The 24,677-nt window shown below is 39.2% G+C and overlaps 1 protein-coding gene across 1 annotated transcript in view; it reads right to left on the minus strand.

Annotated features, from left to right (window-relative positions):
• Positions 1–24,677, minus strand: part of csmd3b (CUB and Sushi multiple domains 3b) — a 509,580-nt gene that overhangs the window by 333,601 nt on the left and 151,302 nt on the right. Inside the window, 1 exon segment of the mRNA XM_051137233.1 lies at positions 4,165–4,359. Coding sequence (XP_050993190.1) covers positions 4,165–4,359 — 195 coding nt within the window.

The following is a 24,677-nucleotide window of genomic DNA, read 5'->3' on the forward strand; positions in this document are numbered from 1 at the left end:
TAAACATTTGATCGTTCATGTTTGTTCATTGTGCGTTAAATAATGTCAACAGATACAACTTTTAATTTAAAAAAAAATTAATACATTTTGAAATGAAGAATAATTGCTATGTAACACTTAAGTCATGTTAAATGGAATCTTTTTGTAAAGTGTTTTTAATAGGACAGCTTCCGTCTGTGTAACATTGATATACACTCAATATAAGTAATCTTATCTAAATTTATTATAAAAGCTGAGGTTTGTTATTTACTGAAAAGTTATATATAAAGTTCTGTTTAGCTGGTGTCAATCTAATGTTGCATTTAGTCAGACTCAGCCCATTGTTTTACTTAAGTATATTATATTTTCCTTTTACAGCTGCAGGCTGAAGAAGACCACGAACCACCAAAGCAAACTCCTAAGTAGACAACGGTTCCAGATGCTTTTCAGTAGCAGAAGAAGTACGACAAAAACTCACCTGAGGCAAGAAAACTGAACCGAGCTGTTGCTGAATTCACATGTATGGATCAAGTGCCAGTTTATACAGTGAAAAATGTGGATTCCAGCAAATGCTTCATCACCTCAACCCAAAATACCAGCTTCCAAGCCAAAACTTTGTTTTATTTTTGTTTGTTTAATAAAAATAGTGTATTGTTCAATTCATGTTTTTGTGTTTTGATTTGGTACCGAAATTGGTACCGAGAACCGTGGATTTTCACCGGTATTGGTACCGAATACTGAAATTTTGGTACCGTGACAACACTACACCAGACACTTTCTTATTAACGCTTCATGTTTCAAGGACCTAATAAGGACTTAACAAATGTTTACTTGTCAATGCACCACAAATCATATTGCAATATTTGCTTCTTAACCTTAAATACCTCTTCTGCACATTATCATGCACAGTTATTATGTAAAGTACTTGTATAGTCTGTCTTAGGTTACGTGTATGTATAGTCAATTATTTATAGTATATGTACAGTTAGATTATCGCTTTCAGTAAATTATGTATATTTATGTAGCTGTAATCTGATTATAAGATTTTTTAAAATGAAATATTTTTGGAATCTGATTACATAATCCAGATTACATGCAATTAGTTACTACCCAGCACTCTAAATAACATATAATAAATAATAGTAAAATATCATTCTATTGTCCTGGTCAGATTGACGAATCACCAATGTTGGTAAAAAAACAGGCGTGTAATTTTTTTTTTTTTTTTTTGGTCAGACATGTCTTCTTGGGCTTAAATTGTGCAGTTAGAGACAGATTTTCTAAACCAATCAAGTCAGCGCATAAGCAGTCCCTGGCAAGAGCATTGCATTTAAGAAGGGTGCGGGTGTCAGCTCCAATTTCGGCAGGGCTGCTCAAAGTGGTGTGGGATTGATCAGGGATTTACGTCGTTAAGCAGGTGGTCCCCATGGTTGTCAAAGCCAGACAGGAAGAGGAAAGGAAAGGCACGACTGCTGCAGCCCACAGCGAGTCTGAACTCCTTAATAAAAAAAGACCCTGTCAAAATTAAAGTTTAGCACATCAAAAGCCAGTCATTAAGGCTCATGGCCTCAGCGTCGAATTATCAGCGTTTTAATGCTCCTTGAGGAATTCCATCCGACAAAGGATAATTTTAGCTATTCCACACTTGGCCTTGCTATGTAGGATTGGTTTAGGATCATAAGCACTAGTGGAGAAGGGTAAAGATCATTGGAAGCCATAAATACGTACAATGATCGATTTGGTTAATTAACTGACTCCCATTACAGTTCCAGCATCAGAGTGACGTTATTTGCTTTTCTTTTTTTCAACTCGCTACATGCTTGACCTTTAAAAGCACCGGTTTCCAGCCGAGGTTTTGGGACTTGTTTACAGCGAAGGCATGCGATGATAAGAGCTAACTTCATTCAGCTAATTCAAAGCTTGAAGCGTATCTGAAATTCAGTCTCTGACCTAAATGATGCCATTTTATAGCTGTCTGATTAACAGAGATACATTCCCTCAGCCGTGACAAGATGGCCCATTTCACTTGGGTTTACCAGTTTGTTATCCTTGACCTCTGCAGAGGACTGAGCCCATCCACAAACATTTATTAGCAGCCAAAATTTACTGGACCAAATTAGCCCACTCAATATGTTAATAAAACATGCCGAGAGCTCGTCTGGATGATTTCCAGATACAAAATGGTTTGCTTCTCAGTCTAAAAAAGCAGCATTGATTTTGCTGACTGCATTAAGAGCTTTGTTTTCATCGAGGCAGCTGTTCAGTTTCAAAACATAAAATGCTCAGGAAAATAAAAAAATGACAATTCTCTCAGGGTCTCACACTGTCTAATGAGATTATTTTTACGATAAACAAGTCCCATGGCGTGGTGCAGAATGGGATTGGGTGTTGACTGTATTGTTTGGCAATGTGTGGGCTAAGAGTTTTCACTCTGGTTAAAAATCTCTGCGACTTTCGGCTCGGCTACCTGTGCAGCAGTGCTGTCATGCCTATTTCACGCCTTGATACTACAGACTGACCAATTGTGCCAAAGGCATCCAAGAATGGAGATATGCACAAACAAGCAATTTTGAGAAACACTGTTGAAACTGAAGTTAAAAAAACAGCTGACAGAAACCTCTGTTTGTTTCAGTCAGTTCTAAAATACCAAAATGCTGAATATGCAGCATGTATTATATCTTTCAGTATATATATATATATATATATATATATATATGAAACTATAATAAGACATGATTCATAGCGTTAATAGAATTTTAAATATACTATAGTTTAAATATAATAATAATACTAGATGAATGGTTCACTAAATAAACAAATAGATGCATAAAAATAACTCAGAGTATCTATAATGCAATTAGTAGTGAAAATGAAAAGTCCCAGTGGGCCACAAATATTCTTGAGAGCTTTTTATATCTCCTCTTCTGCATTCAGAGATGCATACATTACAGAATTTTAGCATAACATTGACATTTGCGGAAGCAGTATTTCTAAAGGTCCTCTGACTTAAGGTTTAAAATGGATTTTCCCCCTTTAATCTAAAATTAATGGTAACTGTAAATTGCCGGGCAAAAATAATTTCAGAGCTGCTTTTATGTAAAAATCTCCCATCTACTTTGCTTATAAAAGGGGAAAAGGGCAGATACCATCTAACACAAAGATTCACTTTTTGTCAAGGTAACTTATGAGTAGAAAATTAAGAATCTTCTGTGATGTTTTTTATGAATATTCAAGGACTAAATGCACTAATACAGACACAAAACCCAACATGCATTATAAAATGTAAAGTAAGTAAATCTAATGTGGAAGGAAAATCACATCCGTGCTATAGCACTGTATGCAATTCCACAGTTAATCAGTGAGATATTCAATAATCAAACCACATCCTCACATAAAAGACATAAAAGCTCAAAGCTGTGCAGCAAACACGGTGGGGTCTGCTCCTCCATACCCCAGTGCATTCTGGGCCAGGTTGAGGCTCCACATTTTAGTACCTCAGGCTATTTTCTATTCAAGCACAGTTGGCTTTGCAATTTGTGTCCAACCAAAGCAAGCATGATCCAGACGCTGTCATTTCCCCCTTTCTATTAAACACGCTGATGCAGAAACTGGCGCAGGCTGTCTATGGAGAGATTCTTATTTGAGAATGGTCATGGCTAATGCACATTATAATTGGTCTGAACACAGGACAATAAATCTTGATACATTCGCAACAAACACACAGCGTCCTGACTCATCTTTTCAGGGGGATAAACAACAGTGTGGGCAAGTAAAGTGAGTTGAAATATGAAAGGGAATCAAAAACTGATTGAAAGAGTCAAATTAATGCAAAAGGACCCTTACGGTGCTTTAAATGAAAGAATGGAAGAACGAAACACAAGGATACAAAATAAACATGGAAATGGAAGAGCTGACAAGAGCGAAGATGTGATGTGGTTCTAATGTTCAAGAGGCCTCAAAACGAAAGGCTCGATCTGTTGCGCCATTTCTAATCAAAATAGCCTAGTGCTTATATCTCACTATAGCCACTTGTCGTTATATTCACCCATGCATGCACGCACAAGCATCCCCAAGGACAAAGGAACACAGGAAAACATCAAGGACTCATGCAGGGAAATGCACAAGCACGTTTGCAGTGTATTGTTCATGCACGTCACATGTAGAAATATTTGGCTGCTTGCTTACCTCTGCAGATGGGCACTGGGAAGTCCCATACGGCAGCATTGCCTGCATTGGTCACACAGGTGAGCTGAGGATGGCCGTCCAGCACGTAGCCGGTTACACAGCTGTAGCGGATCTTGTCGCCTACATTAAAGCGTGTACCGTACAGGATGCCTTTAGGCGGGACGCCAGGGTTCCCACAAGAACTGCTCTGCAATTCTAAAAAGGAAAAATATCACATTTAGCATTGTATTATTCATAAAGAAAATTATGTTGTACATCGACACTATCAGAAAAAGAAAAGGAGAAAAAAACATATATTTTATATTTTTACATTAACAATGTAACCAATATTGTATTTATTAAAGCTAGGGTGACCATAAGTCCTCTTTTCCCTGGACATGTCCCCTTTTTATACCTAAAAAAGGCGTCTGGCCAATATTTCTAAATCGCTCAAAATGTCTGGGATTCAGCTTTTGCTTTCTACAATCACCATTCATTGTGTGAATTTTTGTATTGAAGCCCTACGCGGGACTGTTTTCTTGATACCGCTCCCGCTGAATGCAATCATTCTAATATTGAATATAATTTTCACGCATCACGGAACACTATGGTATGTGGAGTATTTTAATCTCTTTTTTGAATGAGCAGATTTTCACTTTCACTTTCAATTTCGCAATCACACACACTCTGTATAAAGGGAGCACATCTTACAAGATCAGATATGAGCACATTATCTGCTGAGCAGCAAAACCTCCAGCATGATTTGTCAGTCATCTCTCCGTACTCTTGTGTTGACCCATGATCAGTTAAATCTGATTCCTGCAGCTGGTGTTGTACGCAGCGTTTCCAAATTTATTTATTTTTTTTTGCATAAAATTGGGCTGATTTTAAACTGTTGCAAAGGGTTGATTTTCTCCCATGGGTTAAATGTTTGAAATATTGTATAAAGTACATTTGACTGAAATGCTTGTATTGAAACATCTTGCATTCTACCTGTGACAAAACTGTGCAACATGTTAAGCTTTGTGATGGCCAACAAAACCCACCCAATTGCCACTCAAAACTAGCCCAAAACTAGTCCAATCATGTTTCGAGGGGGGTCCCTCTGTTCCGGGGGTAAAATACACATTTTTTTGGTGGGGTTCCCCTGATACAATTTGCATTCCAGGAGCTAAATATCACGTTATTGGGGTCGCTTCAACCCGCAGACAAGAAAAACAACCCACGACAACAGTGTTTAAGTAGCCCAATTCCGCGGGATAACCGCAAACTTGGCAACACTGACTTTGGGGGCTTTTTAACCCCCCTCAACCCACCTCCACCCCCCACACATCAGGCTCCCACTGTCCTCTTTTTTGCTAACTAAAATATATGGTCACCCTATTAAAGCCATGTATGAAACTCATCAAGTTAATAAGCATTTTACATTTATTAAAATAAGTAGCTATATAACTATTTTAGATTTTCAGATCAGTCATCAAAGCTACATATTGGTCACAGACACTGAGATTTACTTTAATTTCAACAAGCTGATTACTCACTAAAAACTCCCACAGATCTTGTTTTAATGCCATTTTAAGTTTTATTTTGACGTAACAAAGTGGTTATATCTAAGTATGTGAGTTGTTTTCTCGGGATGTATTGCATTAACCAATTAATGGCAGATCATAACCAGTCATATCCAATTATATTGCGATTACAGCTTTAATAGACCCCCAAACCATGATACCCTTCCCCGCCAGCATTGATTGCTAATTATTTAGAAAGTTCAAAAGAAGAGCATATATTTGAAACTGAAATCTTTTTTGAAATAGAAATACATTATAAATGTGTCTGTACTGTCACTTTTGATTAATTAGTGCATCTTTGCTGAATAAATGTATTAATTTTTTTATCTATTTATTTAATTTCTAATCCAAAAAAAGCATTTATGCATAGTGAAATTTCTCAGTGTTGAGTCAGACTAGTTATTCACCATACATTCAAGAATGTAAACAAGTTTTTCCTTGTAATTCATAGTAAACAAATTATTCTTGGCACTATTACCATGCCACGCTGACAAGCCAAGGGCTACAGGAGCAAAAACACAACATTTTATCTGAATTATTTGTTATTTAATCGCCAATTCATGCTTTATGTTCTGGTTGGATCCAAACCAAGGGCAGAGCGGTAGCATTTAGAAATTAAAGTGGCCCAGGGACTAGTTTTGGAAATAAAGAGAGAGGTACATTGATTGCGCTGTTACACATGGCTTGGCATCAGACATCTTGCTAGCGGGAGGCCATGAATTCACTACTGACTTTTAGAAGGTTTAGACAGACAACTCTAACAATAGAGGCCTATTTAAGTTTTCACACTGTTGTTTATAGATCTTAAACTGGACTTAGTGTGTCTTTATTTCTGAAGACCCAACAAGCATTGCAAAGGAAACCAGAGTGTTTACCACAGCAAATATGAAATATAAAATGGCATTTTTCTCCCTGCTGATCTTATGAATTACTATTGATTATACCAAGAAAAGTAAGAAACAAAAGATCTATCAAGCAAGATTAATTACTTCATTATGTCAAACAATACGGCAAGAACATTAACCCCACAAAGGAAAACAAAATGACTTACGAAAAAGGCTCTGACGCAACTGCCACATAAAAACACAAAGGCATAAGAAACAATTGCCCAAAAACTATGTTGAGATGTCACAACAACCATTTTCTAATCCTGTTTTCTTGAACAAACACTCATAATAATCTTTTACAAAAGACTGTTCCATTGTACACTATGTTATGCCGTAATACACCACTTAGCTGTTTTCCCAGAGGCTTTGGTTTTGTTTAGTACTTTTGTAATTATTTATTAAGTACTCACAAATTCTCAGCAAATTATGGATTTCTAGCTAAAAGTCTTGCTCGTAATGATCTCTGGAGTTAAATATAATCCATAGTATGGCTAGGGTTTCTTAATGACCGACATAAATAACATAAAACGCCAATACATCTTTAAATGAATACATTAGACCTCTAGTTTTCTCTAATAATGAGCTACATTATGATTTCGATGCACTGGACTCCAGGAAAAAGACATGCAGTTGGACAAAGTCATATACCATGCCCTTACTTATTCACTTGGCAACTCCCTTTATTTAATATCCCTAATTACCTCTATCTCAGAGCAAGTGGAACAGGAATTAAATGACGGACATCAACCGAGCATGCCTCTCCCTTGTCAAAACAGTGGCCCCTGATCTCAGGATGTTATGCCTGGATAATTGAAAAGATCTTAGGGGTGAGTGTTTTGCACATTAAGAAGAACAAAAGTATTAGAACATCTCTGTCTGTGCGAATGGTGTTGATTGGAACATGCTGACGTCTGATTTACATTTAGGGAATGAAAGTGTCGGGAACAAGCATCAAACCGCCAACACCACATTGGATGTGAAAAAGCGTCACATTGGAAAGATTAAATAAAAAAGGATAAATGTGATAATCTTGTGTCAGCAGAACAGGCATTCAAAGCCCTTGAGAGCTGTCAATTTTGCCATTTAGAGTGGTGATGGATCACTCGCGTTTGTCATTGAAGCCGACGGGAATATCAATGAAACGAAAATGAGAGATCCAGTACATCAGCGGAAAAGACAACAAAAACTAGCCAACTGTCCATGCCGTGCTTTGTCATTTTTAAATGAGTGTCTCTGTACTGGTCAAAATGCATTTTTAAAAAGCATTCCAGCGAATCCTCATTTCCTAATGCGGATGCCATATTGGGATCACATGATCATGCAGTTTGAGAGAGAAAATAAATTAATTAATTAATTTCACATACAGTATTACAGTAAGACTAAATATATTCTGGAAAGGTGAAGAGATGACTCGCTCTTCGGGCATCTGTCTCTCTTTATTTTACATATTTCCTTTCTGTTTGTGACCTGAGTGGAATGCATGCTTGTGTACATTTTTCCCATTTGATTTACAGTTTCCCCATCATTTACAGTTGATTCATGTGAAATATTCTGTACATCTTTTGCAAAAACATCAATCTCTTATTGGTGGAGAGACTGTAAAGCCACGAGATGCGTGATATCGCAACAGATGGCGGTAAGTTTACAAATTTAGCTTGTGATCTAGTCAGAAGAAGATGCTGTGCTGCTTCAATGCATTACAGGTTAGTGACTCGTCAGAATGCAAAAGGGAATGTAGCTTTCGGTTGCGCTACGCTGCTACATTGCTGGAAAAAGTAGTTAGCTACTGGAAAAGCGACACTGTTTTAAAAGTAGCTGAGCTACTGTCACGCTACTGGAAAATGTAGTTATGTTAGTAGAGTCACTACTTGTAGCTAGCTACTCCCCAACTCTGTGATGCATAATTAAATAAAGTTGCTATTTTGTTTTCTTTGCGCACAAAAACTATTCTCGAAACATCATAAAAATAAGGTTCAACCACTGATGTCACATGGACTATTTTAACGTTGTCCTTACTACCTTTCTGGGCCTTGAATGTGGTAGTTGCGTTGCTGTCTTAGCAGGGTCAGACAGCTCTCAGATTTCCTCAAAAATATCTTAATTTGTGCTTCAAAGACGAACAAAGGTCTCACCCCTGATAGCACACATACATCACAGAGACGTCTTTTTGACGTCTGCATTTGCATCTGGAAGACATATTTTTTAGAGTGTTTGTTCATCTGCAATACATCTATAGGACGTTTCCTATCAGATGTCAAACAGATGTCTATTAGATGTCTTTAAGATGTTTGTGATTTAGAATGTATGTAAAACTACCATCTTACAGAAGTCTGTCAGATGTTTGTACACAGCAGATGCTTTCCAGATCAGGTGATCTTTAAAAGACATCTTGCAGACGTACTGTGCTATCTGGGACGGGTTTGGAACAACATGAGAAGGAGTAATTAATGACAGAATTTTCATTTTTGCATGAACTATATACTATATCCACCGGTCCAAACAGAATGAGCAATAATGAGAAAAAACAAAAAGTCCAAACAAGTACTGCGTGCTGGAGCGATGAAACAAACAGCCATGACAAGGAAAAATGGCAGGACCTCCAGCAGCGAACAAGAACATATGATGCCACAAAATACCTCTGTCCAGGACACAACTGCACTGTCCCCAATGGCACAAACAAATCACAGATACTGTCTCCTTTGTACATAATCAATCACATTTTGATGTAAATGATTCTTTTTTTAAAATAGTAGTGCAAATTGTCTCCCCTGCTTCATATTTACATAATGCCTAAGCCATCCAAATGAATTCCAGTATAATTTAGCAAAGGTTACAAATCTTCCAGTAATCTTGCTGATAAGTCAGTGTGACACAGACATGCCCCAGGGAGAGTCTGGCCTTCTCCAGGGGTCTGAGATCTCCTCTCAGGAGCAGTGTGAGCTACAGAGTGACAGGGGGATAACATCTAAGCTTGTTAATGCCCTTCATTGGCCCATCACGATCCTCTCTTCAGCCCTCTTAAAGAGTTTCTGTAAAAGATCACCACTGCCCTTCAAACCGCCACCACCACCGTTGGATTCAGTGTTAGGTTCACTTAGAAATCGCCTCTAAGGAAGCGGCACAGAGCTGCCTGGTTTCCCGTGGAGCTCTCTCCGACCGATACGGAAAAAACAGGTCACATATTCTAAATGTTTCATTCAAGCAATCTGTACAAATCCATATTCATAGAAAGAACGGCAAGTTCTCAGTTCTGAATGGTTGAGAAGCACTCAAAAGGGCTATAATGAGAAAGTGCCAGGAACAGTATTCTTTCATCTTTTCTAGTGATCGCACAAAGACACCGCAGTGGTGTATTGGTTCCTTCTCTGCTGTTTTATTAAGAAACTTCCTGAAGATGCAAAGCATAGAAAATGTTAGCAATGACATATTTTGGGGCGTCTCTAACAGCAAGCATGTAGTCATGTAAAATTAAATAGAGCTTGCAAATTTCAAGAAATCCCGCCAAATATACATTGCTGGGATTTATTTTTTGTGGCAGAGGAGTCCCTCTGGCATTTATTTTTTTCTTGCAAGTTCGCTTGAACTGCTTAAACACTTTGAGGATTCAACACAGAAAATCTTAGTGACTTTGAAGGCAAAAGTTCTTAAGAGAACAGATTTTTATTAATCTTTCATTAACAGTAACGGGGGGAAACAATTCACAGAATTAAAACCCTGAAGACGGAGAATCGCACACTTGGCTTGAAAACGTTCCTAGGTTTTACAACAAATTGAGGCTATGCCAGTATTATCTGGTTTGAAGATTCACTTCTTTACACATATCTAAGCTTGAAGACTCATCTTTAGGTTGGGGAATGGGTTTTAAACTGTAGAACCGGCTGGCTGTCTTATCAGCAGACCTCCGTTTGGGCTGGCCATTCATCACCGTCCCACTGCCTTAGACATGTAGCGCTGGGGCTGGACCTTGCAGCTTGGATTCTCGGGTGACAGGGCATTTCCTGCCCTCAATGTTCCATCTTTTGTACCAGCTAATATGTGGTCTATCGATTGCATTTGTAAAAAAGCTGGATGTACTTTCGGATGTTTTTTTTTTTTTGTTGAGTCCCAAAGGGAAAGCAAAAATCTCCAGTATCTAGGTAGGTGGACAGCAAAGCACTAACAGGAAGGGACTGATTCTCTTTTGTCTTTAACTAGAAAATCACTGCAATGTTTTTGGCCATAAGCTAGTGGATATAAAGTATTATTGGCATTTTAAGTTGAATATAGGCTGCAACTACAAGTATACTTTCTTTGAAAGTTTTTTGTTATTGTTCTTGTTTAGGTAAAGGGCAAATGTGTCATTAAAAGGAAGAGCGTTACTAAAAGGAAGCGCAAAATAAATAACTGCTTAATTAATAATAACTCTAATTTTCTTGAACACACCCCTCCAGCTGCTATTGGGCAGAAATACTAATGCCCCGCCCCAAATACATGCCATTTGTTAAATCACTGTTGCTGTGTCAGACAGGTTGCAATGAGCAATGTTTTGTAAGTGCCAGAGTGCTTAAACTTTTTGGGCTGTCTCTGCATATTAAGCTAGGATAGTGGCTATTTTAAATGAATATTTCAGGTTCAATGTATATCACTACCATTAGCCAACAAAAGTGAAAGGGGGTGTTCCATGAACATTAAAATGCAACCTGTTTCAGTAGTACAGCAACAAAGCATAACAAATTATGGTTTAAAGGAACAGCATATGGGATGAAAATTAATTCAAGTTGCATATAAATGAGCCTTAGCAGTGGCGGTGTGTGGACATAACCACCCTACAACAGGCGTGTTTCCATTACATATTTGCGTAAAACCATGGTGATATTTTATAAATATCGATACAAAAGTTTTGCAAAATGACGGCATTTTCATTAAGCAATGTTTTGCGACTAAAACATTTTTTCCCTCTCGCGAGAAGTCATGGAATTCTTAAACCTAAACATGAATGTGTTTATTTATGCATAATAATTACACATAGTACACACACATAAATTAGGCAAACTCAAACTTTTATTTTGTATGCGATTAATCGTGATTAATCGTTTGACAGCCCTAGAAAAAAATTACCTGCCTTTTAATACCTTCAAATTTTGCAATTACCTTCATTCAGTGCCTTACTGCAACCTCAACTTTTTCTCCTACTGCTTCTCCATCTTTCTTTTCTTTTTTTTTTTTAAAGAAAAAAGGGTGCAAAAAAATTATACAAGCAAAATGACAAATTCATGTGAATATACACGGTAACAAGACTACTGATCTTAGAGATCACAGTCATAATAAATCATGTCATGTAGATGACAATGGAAGAGGCCCCCTCTGCCATTCTCATCTACATGGCATTTTTTATTTAAAAAAAAAAAAAAAAGAAGAGGAGCAAAGCTGATTTCACAGATTTCATAATTTTTTTTATAATTACCCAAGTGTCCTCTAAAGAACTACTCATGCATGCTAAAATTGAGACGGCAATTTTCACAAACAGCTGTCTTCTCCCATCAGCACATGGAGGTTCAGTAGAGAGCTTGACGATATCCCCCAGCCCTTTGTGCGACAAGGTCCAAGAAGACTCAACTTCAACATGACGACGCCACGTAAAAAAAACAAACATCTCATCCCTCCGGAGGAGGAGTCTGTCATCCGCAGCTTAAGACGAGCTGAAAACAACTTGAAGTTTTCCAGAGGCATATGACCTAAGAGGCCCCGATGCATTAGCATCCCAATTTGGTTTCAATACAGCCAAAGACTGGTGCCGAAGGGGTGACTTTATTACAATGTGTTGCGACCTCGCCTCAACGCTCTCGTGCTTATAAATTATTCTCCTTTCAGGGTAGAGACGCAAGGCGACGATCTACTTACAATCCCTCAGGAATAATAAGATCCTTAAACCCATTTCCATCTGCCAGCAAGCAGCAATGAGCATGCTGGCCTCGCCGTTCAATTCTGGAAGAGGTATAATGGAGATATTCTCTTTTCATTATCACAATTATGACTGCATGGCTAGAAGGGTTGGATTTCTTTGTCTTCTCCTGGACGTGGACTTTCAGTCCTGCGTGGCGTTTACACAGCTGCTTGGCTGAGATGGAAGGTAAATTTTGGCCTGCGTTTCGCTCTGACAGTATTTTCTCCATATTTGTCCCAAGATAAAAAATTACAGGCATAGTTCTGTACTAAGCAAACCAAGGTGGGAGAGAAAACCAAACGTGAAAAAGAGGTCTACGGGGCATACTTTCAATCATACTTTATTATTGAGATGGATGATACAGCAGACTAGAAAAAGAAATAAATAAAGGGGTCACTTAAAGCCTGACCAAAAACATCACGGCCTTGGTAAAGTATTGGTATTTTGGACGAGAGCACCACAAGATGATTCATATCACCACCTACAACCTAATATTTTGAAAAAAGGCCAATTCACATACACGCTCAGATGCCTGGCCTGACAATTGATCATCTCGGCGGTCTTCGGGGGTCGTAATGCTTTAAAAATGACCTAATTTAGAGCAAACGTACCTCTCTGAACTATCAATGTTGTTGGCTTGATAAGCGAAGCCGTAGACAACGCGGCATGTCAGAGGTTACGAATGGAAGGGCAAAATGGACAAAAACAAAAGCCCATTGCGGTTGATTGTTGGTGTATGTCAAAACACATTTGCGTCTTCTATCTACACAAGACCTCGGCTGGATTATAGAGAACATGCGTCATACAGTACGCCGCTCTCATCTATTCCAATCCATCATGGCTAAACCAAAGCTTTACACACTTTGATCATCTGCCTTGTGAGATCACAGAAACCAAAGGTAAGATTGCTCTTGTAAATGAATCCGAACAAAAGATGAAAGGAGGGACTGTAGACAATGAATATGTTCATTATTCGGCCCCAACCCCACCTCGCGTCCCTGCAATCCGTCGGTTGTATAGCAATAAGCTCGGCGACTGCTTTCATAAACTTTGATGGAAATCTGACCTTGCTACTTTAATGTCATCAGCGGAACCTAAAGATCAGCCGCGGCTCGATTGTGTATTGATCGCGGGCCTGCTCTGGTATGGAAAGGCTGTGCTCGCAGGTGCAGGCTAAAGGAGACAGACTGCAAACTAATGCGTCCCACCATCAGCGGCCCATCTTCACCACAGTGCCATTTCCTTTGATTCTCATCAAAAAGGACTCCAGCTGCCTTTTGATCAGGCCTCGGCGAGGATGCCCTTGCTTACCTCCTCTTACTAATTAAGGGACGCTTTTTTTGCTCTGTGTAGGTGTAATTAATTAACTCGGCTTATTAATTATTGTTGCTGGTCTGAGAGCGTCGGAACAGCAAACATTTTTCTATTTCCTAATTATGAGGATGGAGTATCATTTATGATTAAATGAAATCATCAGCCACAGATTGCATTTGACCCATGCTAAAATGGAAATTGATAGGCTGCTCATCTTAACGGCATAAATGCTAATCAAGATTCACTGTTTGCATTTCAAAAATTTGGTCTTTCACTCTTTATTAGCCCTGAGCAAATGTGGGTTGATCTGACCACGATTTATCAAATTACCACAACCTTTTAAATGTGAAAGCAATAGCTAATGGCAGTTTTAAATATGAAAATGACCGTAATTCAACATTAGCATCCCAAAAGAGACATAAAGACATGCCGAGATGGGTGAAAACAGAGACAGCGGGTTTCGGAAGAGCAAAAATAGGAGTTTTAAATAAATTTGTTATTCTGCAATGGTGTTAAAGGAGTAGTTCACTTCCAGAACAAAAAGTTAGAGATTATGTACTCACCCCATTGTCATCCAAGATGTTCATGCTTTTCTTTCTTCAGTTGTAAAGAAATTATGTTTTTTGAGGAAAAAAATTTTTCAGGAGTTTCAATGCAGCTTCAAAGGGGTCTAAACGATCCCAGTCGAGGAATAAGGGTCTTATCTAGTGAAACGATCAGTCATTTTCCTTAAAAAAAAAAAAAAAAATACAAATAAAAATGTATATACTTTTTAACCTCAAATGCTCATCTTGTCTAGCTCTGTGATGCGTATGCGTACTCTGTGTAATCCGGGTCAATACAGTTAGGGTAGGTCGGAAAACTCCCATCTTATTTTCTCCTCCAACTTCAAAATCGCCCTACATTGCTGTTTTACCTTTTTTTTGTAAAGGGTGTTTGACCTTTTCTGCATGTTCACTTTGTAAACACTGGGTCGGTACTTCTGCAGCGATGTAGGATGATTTTAAAGTTGGAGGTGAACATGATTTTTTCTACATACCCTAACTTTATTGACCCAAATTACACAGAGTACACATGCACATGGCAGAGACAAGATGAGCATTTAAGGTTAAGATGTATATCAATTTTTATTTCTTTTAGAAAATGACCAGATAAGACCCTTATTACTCGGCTGGGATCGTTTAGAGCCCTTTCAAGCTGCATTTAAACTGCATTTTGGACGTTCAAACTCACAGGCACCATTGAAGTCCACTATATGGAGACAATTCCTGAAATGTTTTCCTCAAAAAGCATAATTTCTTTTTTTGACTGAAGAAAGAAAGGCATGAACATCTTGGATGACAACGGGGTGAGTACATTATCTGTAAATTTGTGTTCTGGAGGTGAACTACTGCTTTAAAAGCTTAACAGTTGAAGGTTTTTCTTTCAGACTGACTAAGAAAAATTCAGATGAAGACAGATCGACCATATTAGACCATTTTAGATGCACAAGAAGCCACATTAAACTACTTCAGACTCTATTTGACCTCATCAGACCACGAAACAACATCAGAACACAGTGGTTTCTAAAGAAATCTGTTGGTGGTTCAGTGTTGTTAGTATGTTGCAGGTGACATAACCATAGCAAAAAGTAAACAAATAAATAAAAAGTGTTAATGGAAATATTGTGATTACTAAAACTAGGTTTGCTGTTCTTTCTGTGAAGGTCTGGGAGTGCAGAAAGGTCTATTAAAAGAGAAGTTCACTTCCAGAACTAAAATTTACAGATAATTTAATAAACCCCGTTTTCATCCAACATGTTCATGTCTTTCTTTCTTCAGACGTAAAGAAATTTTGTTTTTTGAGGAAAATATTTCAGGATACTTCTCCATATAGCGAACTTTCATGGTGCCCGTAAGTTTGAACTTCCAAAATGCAGTTTCAAAGGGCTTTAAACGATCCCAGCCAAGGAAGAAGGGTCTTATCTAGCGAAACAATAAGTTATTTTCAAAAAAAAAAAAAAGACTATTTATATACTTTCTTAACCTCAAATGCTCATCTTGTCTACTGTAGCATTCCTTTTCAATACAGTTAGGGTATGTCAAAAAAACTCCCATCTCATTTTCTCCTCCAAATCATCCTACATCGTTGCAGAAGTACCAATCCAGTGTTTAAAAAGTGAACACGCAAGGAAGGTCAAACACCCTTAACAAAGAAAAGGTAAAACTGCAATGTAGGACGATTTTGAATTTGGCGGAGAAAATCAGATGGGAGTTTTTCAACATACCCTAACTGTATTGAACCGGAATGCACAGAGCTAGACAAGATGAGGATTTGTGCTTAAAAAGTATGCAAACTGTCTTTTTTTTTTAAATTAATTTGCTAGATAAGACCCTTCGTCTTTGGCTGGGATTGTTTAGAGCAAATTGTGTGATTGTTGTTATCTCTAAATTTTTGTTCATGAAAGTAACCTTCTCCTTTAAGTTAATAGTATTTTATAGGCCAGTTTAAAGATTCATATTACATTCCAAAAACATAGTTCATGTTGTTCTGTGCATTTTATAAAATATTCAATGCCTATCCCACATCCCAGCACTGAGATAATGTCATGAGGCATGGGCTAAGGGAGGGAAAATAAGGAATATCAAGTCAGATCATAGACCCCATGGATGACATTTTTCAGCACTGTGCATGAGCCCTGTAAGAAGACCTTGATGTGTACAGCAGTATGAATGTTAATGATGTACAACTGCATTCAAAAGCTCTTCCATGTTTTTTTTTTCAGTAGCTTTGAAAGAATTTAGGCTATAGCCGAGAAAAACTATATGAGACGATCAGCAAGGCGACCTGACTTGGCTCTTCTTAAGCGTTTACTGAGATAATGACTGAAGCTCTGGCCTGAAGCGGTGATCGTTTGACAATTACTGCCTCTGTCAAATGACTGATGACTAGCTTGGACATAAACAGCTTTAGATAAAAAGATTCAAGATCTAAAAACAAGAGGTCCATTGACAAATCCGGATGAGGTTGTTTCATCATCAAGAACCTAGAAAGATATCGGCTGAGGCTGCACATGCTGATGGATATTTGACTATGAATAATGTAAAATGTAGTTATTACGCATTAAAATTAATTACATTAAAATGTAATTAAGGAAAAAATCTTTCAATATATTAATACAAACTATAATACTTTCTCCTTGATAAATTTCAAAAGTTTTTCAAACTTTTTATCAGCAAGGGTTAGATTAGAATTTTTACAATTCAAATGTAAATCAATAATAGTAATGTTTTATTTACGGTATACACCACTCACATTTGCTGCTTGGTAGATTTTTAAGAAAGTAAATAAAAATATCCAATAAAATTAATCTCGCTCAGTCTCAATTCCCTCTCGCGTGCCTGTTTTGTCTTCCCAAAAGTGGCTGGCTGTCAGAGAAACATCAGCACTCTGCTAGCCCTCTTACATTTTTCATCCCTCTGTATCTTCCCAGTTATCACTGTCTACTACTTCCTTTCACTATCTCCTGTGTATTACAACGGCAACCTCTGCTTGTTTCTTTGTTGTTTCCTGTTTGAATTCTCAGCCATTCTCGGGAGGTTTTCTCTCCTTTCAGTGAAGCTCTCCACAGCTGTGCTCGATTCTCCTGCCTCCTCTCCTTCTAATGTCATTTTGAGCCTCCAATGCAGGCGAACCGTCTCAATTATCCTCTGTCTGCCTCTCCTGGCATGCTTGAGTTGAGTCCATCTTACAGCACTCAGAAGGTTCATGCCAAATTGGAAATCTCTGTATGCAATTAGGTCGGCCACTAAAGCATTCCTTAAATCTCCATGTCAAATAAATTTGACATGAATTTATTCCTAGCAAAGCTTTATGGTAAAGGTATAGATAACAATATGTTAAAAAATCCATTTGGGTAGGCTGAGCAGAAGCTTTTTCCATCCTAGAAATAGTACTACCTTACAATTGAAATGAAGCTTTAGAAATATATAGGGCTACATCAAAAGAGAGAGTCAATTTCCTATACAAAGCATGATATATGCAAAACATTAGTTAAGGTAATTAGCTAAAGAATTAGATATGTTTTTTTTTAAACACTTTTTAAATTAATACTTTTATGCAGCAAAGATGCATTGAATTATTCAAATGTGACAGCAAAGACTTTTAAATAAATGCTGTTGAACTTTCTATTCATCAAAGAATCCTTGAAGAAAATGTAAAAATATGCAGTACAGCTGTTTTTAACTGTGATAACAATAAAACATATTTCTTGAGCATCAAGTCAGTATATCAGAATGATTTCTGAAGGATCCCGTTATACTGAAGGCTGGAGTAATGACTGCTGAAAATTTAGTTATTATGCCATATTTGGACATTTTCTTAAACTGCAATAATATTTATGTTTTTACTGACATTCTGTCATTTTAGTGAACATTAAGATAGGTATGGAAGCCCGTTGTCGCCACTTAATAAAAAATAAAAAAGGTAATTGTGACTTTTGATCTCACAATTCTGATTTTCAATAATTTCAATCTTATTTATTTATTTATTATTCAGAAAAAATGTCAGAATTGCAGGTTTTTATGCCACAATTATGAGAAGAAAGTCAAAATTGTGAGTTTATATTTCGCAATTCTGACTTTATAACTCACAATTGCAATTTTATATCTTACAACTCTGAGAAAAAAAGTCAGAATTGTGGATACAAACTTGCAATTATATCTCTCAATTCTGACTATAACTCGCAACTGCAAGTTTATATTTCACAATTCTCAGAAAAAATGTCAGACTTGTGAGCTTATATGCCGCAATTGTGAGAAGAAAGTCAGAATCTAGCAATTTTAACTTTATAACTCGAAATTCAAGTTTATATCTCACAATTTTGAGAAAAAAAGACAGAATTGCTAGATGGAAGCTCGCAATTACAATAAAAAGTCAGAATTGTAAGTTAAAAGATCGCAACACCTTTTTTATGTTTTACTTAGTGGGAGAAATGGGCTTCCATAGATAGGAGATTTCTTTCAGAAACATTAAAAAAAAAGAAAATCCTACTGACCCCAAACTTGTGTACAGTACAGTAAATCATGCTGTACTGTCAAAATATCACATACAAAATTTAGACTGACAAGACTGCAGTAGGAAACCTAGCAGAAAAAGGTGATCAGCACCATGGACAGCACCCAAACACTCTTAGTACAAGAAAGCCCTGGCTTGTTTCTTCAGGATGGCAGATAAAATGATTCCCATTCCCAACCTTATAGCTCTGGGGGGGTTACAAACAACGGACTGCAGAGATTAATGGCAGTGTCTACGAGGAAATAAAATGGGGGCTGGCCAAAAATATATACATTTACAAAGAAAGAGAAAAGGAATAGGAGAAAAGGACACTTTATCATCGCCTCTTAGCCTGCATCCCAGGTGAAGAAGCGTACTGCTATGTGTCAGAGCCTGAAAGATTGTAATCATACAATTTCTCAGAAGGAACCCCCTTGAGGAGGTTCAAATACCTATTTATTGCCAGGACCACTGATTTCCCCCCCGCTCTTTTGGCAGCGTGGCCTTCTCTTAGATGGTTTATGGAAAATCACAATCGCCCATCAATGTCCTTTGTTCCCACCATCTTAAGATTGTTCTATGCGTTAAAGAGGTTACAGATTTCTTGTGATTATGTCATGAGGTCCAGGGACCTATATGATGTCAAAGGAAAATGGCAGCCAGCATGAGACTAGGTACAAGAGAACAACATAGGGACAGGCCATGCTGTAGTGCTCAGATAGCAGGAGAGAATGGAAAGTCTCCCAACAGCCCCTGCCTGAAACACAGAGATAGTACTTGTTCTCCTGAGGAGGACATGGACTAAAAGCATGACTGACTCTCTCATTTTGTTGCATGTATAATACATTCTCTATGTCATAAAACAAGAAGATATATTAAGGAGAAGGCGTGGGGAGGCACAGTCGTAAAAAAGGTTTATGCACTGTGGGAAACAGTTGGAGGAAGTTGGAGGCTGGAACTCAAAGACAGTGAAACAATGCAGAATATCATTATATATATATATGAATGCGCGCACGTATTGACATTGCAGTTTAAGAGGGTGAGAACAACACAACCTCCGCTGTACCTGCTATTTATAAAACACTTGTTAAACATTAAACCAATGCTTCATATTATTTAAAGATTGAGTTTATTTCTGCTTGTATTTTTATTGAGTTTATTTCTGCTTGTATTTTTAATATACATATTCATATTCATATATACATATATAATCTCTCTTTCTATTTATCATTCTACCTATTTATTACTTATTATTATTAAAGGAGAAGTCCACTTCCAGAACAACAATTCACAGATAATTTACTCACCCCCTTGTCATCCAAGATGTTCATGTCTTTCTGTCTTCAGTCGTGAAGAATGTTTTTTGAGGAAAGCATTTCAGGATTTTTCTCCATATAATGGACTTTATTGGTGCCCCGATTCTGGACTTCCAAAATGTAGTTTAAATTAAATTTCAAAGGGCTCAAAACGATCCCAGCCGAGGAAATCTTATCTAGCAAAATGAATGGTCATTTTTTTCAGAAAATAAAAATTTGTATACTTTTTAAGCACAAAAGCTTGTGTACCACAGGCTCTGGGATGCACATTCACGACACTACATACTATTGAATCGTGTCGAACGGTCACGCGGAACGTAGGCAGAACTACAGACCCAGTGTTTACAAAGCGAACGCGCAAAGACTAAGAAAGTGCAAGTAAGTCAAACTCTGTTTACAAACAAAAAGGTACAATGATGTTGGACGATTCTGAAGTTGTAGGAGAAAATAAGATGGAGTTTTTCACCATATTTTACCTTTTTGAACCGGAGTACACAGACAATGAACTTAGACATGATTCCTAGTAGCGATGGGAAGTTCGGATCATTTTACCGACTCAGACCTTTGAGTCTCGTTCAGCAAAATTAACAAATCTTTTTTCAAGTCATTTCGTTCATTTTAGCAAAATATGATTAAAATGTTACGTGTTACTTCCCTAACACTTCTACTGCTTACACAAACGTTGATCACACTACAAACAAGACAAAACTATAATGCTATAAGAAACAGAAAAGATTAATTCATTGTTTAAATGGGTCTTTAGTCTATGATTAGCTCACCTCTTATCTGACAAGTTTTCGGGTTTGAGTCGTTCGTTCATCACGTGACAGCCCCATAAGCTCAACCAATGCAGTGTGAGCCTGAAAAAAGAATTGATTAGTTTATCTCTCGAGTCTTCGGGTTCGAGTCGTTCGTTCATCACGTGACAGCCCCGTAAGATGAACGAACGACTCGAAAAAGCCAAAGACTCGAAACAGGTGAACTAATTCCAGTACAGAACCTAATAGGATGTTGCGCATGCGCGACTGAATGAAATCACTCCCAGAGACGACTCGTTCTTCCCAAGTCACATTAAAGATTCGTTCAAAATGAACGAATCGTTCAACAACAACCCATCACTAATTCGTAGCATCGTGGACGCGCATCCCAGAGCCTGTGCTACACAAGCTTTTGTGCTTAAAAAGTATGCAAATTTTTCTAAAAAAAAAATGACCAATCGTTTCGCTAGATAAGACACTAGATAAGCTGCATTTAAACTGCATTTTGGAAGTTCAAAATCGGGGCACCAATGAAGTCCATTATATGGAGAAAAATCCTGAAATGCTTTCCTCAAAAACCATAATTTCTTCACGACTGAAGACAGACATGAACATCTTGGATGACAAGATGTAAATTATTTTTAAATTGTTGTTCTGGAAGTGGACTTCTCCTTTAATTAGTTTTTTTTATCTTATTTTATGCACTTTATTCAAGTTCTTTGAATAAATAAAATAAAATTAAATGTAGTTATACAAAAAAGTAAGACCAAAAAAAAAAAAAAAAAAAAAAAAAAATGCAGAGGAAAGAAAGTTTGGAATGATGTGAGGGCAAGTAAATAATGACAGTTTCTAAAAACTAATTACTGTTTACTTGTCATACACGTACTTACATTATTCAACCCACCACTGTGCGTGTCACCTGATATTATAAATGATACATACTGACGTGTCCTACATTCTTTTGTATTCTAGACTAACGTGCTACAGAGAAAAATCGTAACGCCAGAGGACATAAAAGAGGAATGATGATCATAATAAAGACAACATATTAAACCACTGGCTTTCATATTGTTTCTGTACAAGTACAAAATTGTACAAAATTATGCACAGTAACCAGTACTGCCTGCATGCTCCCTCTGCTGCTTCTACTGTCACTTCCTGTTTGGCAGTATATAAGGACTCACCATGTGCTCACACGTCGCGAAGTATTGCCAGTTTCACCTGCCTTACCAAGCGTTTATTATTACTCTGTTGGATTACCTGTTGCGACCTTGCTTTGTTTATGGACTCTTGATTTCACGGATTACCCCTGTTGGATTGTTTGCACGTTTGGACTGTTTTCAAGGTTTGACCCTTTTCTGCCCTTTGACTATCGCTCCCTGGATTTCCCTATTGTTACGGTTGCTTTCATGGACTGTCTGCTTGGTATTTGACCCACTGCCTGTTTAAACTCTCTGCTGTTTGGATTACGTTTACGTTTTGGACTGCTTCTCCGGTTATTGACCCTTTGCCTGTTTCATCGTGTATGTTTGCTGTTGTTTATAATAAACTTCTGCAATTGGATTCTACACCGCCTCAGTGTTCACGTTACAGAATACTTCGCCTCCCCTGAAGCCAGCAGAAGTTACAGCGCACACACAACCAGAATCATGAACCCAGCAGTATCCCGTCTCATCTGCCTTCGTCAAGGCGACCGGTCCATAGAGGAGTATGTCGAGGATTTTTGTGGACTGTGTTATCAAGTAGATTTTAATGATGTGGCACTTAAGGACTTTTTTCGTTTTGGTTTGAACGAGCCCATTAGTTCAAGTCTGCCAGGGGGAAAAATTTGTTGGTCACTGGAGGAATATATCGATCATGCTCTGCTCCTAAGCGGATCACCATACACTGTTGGGATTGTGGACGAGGGACCCCGCAATCCCGCAGTAACCACCACACCACAGCCTGTGCACGTCATGCCTGCCAAGCCAAAGCCTGTTCAAGCCACATCCACCAAGCCAAAGCCTGCTCCAGGGCCTGCTCACGCCATGCCTGCCGCTCCAGGGCCTGCTCACGCCATGCCTGCCGCTCCAGGGCCTGCTCACGCCATGCCTGCCGCGCCAGGGCCTGCTCACGCCATGCCTGCCGCGCCAGAGTCTGCACGCAAGATGGCTGCCGCCACGCCAGAGTCTGCACGCAAGATGGCTGCCGCCACGCCAGAGTCTGCACGCAAGATGGCTGCCGCCACGCCAGAGTCTGCACGCAGAGTCTGCACGCAAGAAGATGGCTGCCGCCACGCCAGAGTCTGCACGCAAGATGGCTGCCGCCACGCCAGAGTCTGCACGCAAGATGGCTGCCGCCACGCCAGAGTCTGCACACAAGATGGCTGCCGCCACGCCAGAGTCTCCCAAGATGGCTGTTCACAAGATGGCCGCCATTCCCAAACCTGTTCACAAGATGACCACCGTCCCAGAGCCAATCTACAAGATGGCTGCCTTCCCCAAGCCAGTTCACAAGATGGCTGCCATCCCAGAGCCACTCCACCAGGTAATCGCTGTCTCCAAGCCACGCCTCATGATGGCACACGTACTGGACTCACCCCTAATGGCTGTATGGGCAGCTAAAATGACAGCTACTGTTCCTGCACCAAGTCAAGCTGCAGAACCAAGTCAAGCTGCAGAACCAAGTCAAGCTGCAGAACCAAGTCAAGCCACAGTTGCTGCTCCAGGGTCAAAAGCTTCCGAGTCAAGTCAAGTTCCAGGGTCAAGTCAAGTTTCCAAGTCCAGTCAGGCTTCCAAGTCAAGTCGAGTTCCAGGGTCAAGTCAAGTTTCCAAGTCCAGTCAGGCTTCCAAGTCAAGTCAGTTCCAGGGTCAAGTCAAGCTTCAGCGTCAAGTCAAGCTCCAGCGTCAAGTCAAGCTACAGCGTCCGGCCAAGCAAGCCAAGCCACAGAGTCCGGCCAAGCTACAGAGTCCGGCCAAGCTACAGCTGTTGGCCAAGCTACAGAGCCCGGCCAAGCAAGAGTCAAGTCACAGAGCCCGGCCAAGCTTCAGAGCCCGGTCAAGCAAGGCCACAGCTGTTCAAGAGCCAAGCCAAGCAAGCAGCAGAGCCCGGTCAAGCAACAGAGCAGAAGCCCCCAGTCAGAGCCAAGTCAAGCTGTAGTCAAGTCAAGCAGAGCAAGTCAAGCAGCAGCTGTGCCCAAGAACAAGCCAAGTCAAGCAGCAGTTCAAGTCAAGCCAACAGAGTCAAGTCAAGCAAGCAAGCTGTTCCCCAGAGTCAAGCCAAGTCACAGCTGTCAAGTCAAGCAACAGCTGTGTTCAAGTCAAGCAAGTCACAGCTGTGGTTCCCCAAGTCAAGCCAAGTCACAGCTGTTCCCCACGAGTCAAGCCAAGTCACAGCTGTATTCCACGAGTCAAGCCAAGTCACAGCTGTGGTTCCCCACGAGTCAAGCCAAGTCACAGCTGTTCCCCACGAGTCAAGCCAGTCACAGCTGTGCCCCACGAGTCAAGCCATGTCACAGCTGTGCCAAGCCAGTCGTTCACAGCTGTGCCCCAAGCCAAGCCATGTCGCTGTGAGCCAAGCCAGTCGTTCCCAAGCCACAGCTGTGTCCTGAGCCAAGCCATGTCGTTCCTGAGCCAAGCCATGTCGCCATGTCCTGAGCCAAGCCATGTCGTTCCTGAGTCAAGCCATGTCGTTCCTGAGTCAAGCCATGTCGTTCCTGAGTCAAGCCATGTCGTTCCTGTCGTTCCTGAGTCAAG

Source organism: Labeo rohita, chromosome 19, assembly GCF_022985175.1.
Source record: "Labeo rohita strain BAU-BD-2019 chromosome 19, IGBB_LRoh.1.0, whole genome shotgun sequence".
Lineage (NCBI taxonomy): Eukaryota > Metazoa > Chordata > Actinopteri > Cypriniformes > Cyprinidae > Labeo > Labeo rohita.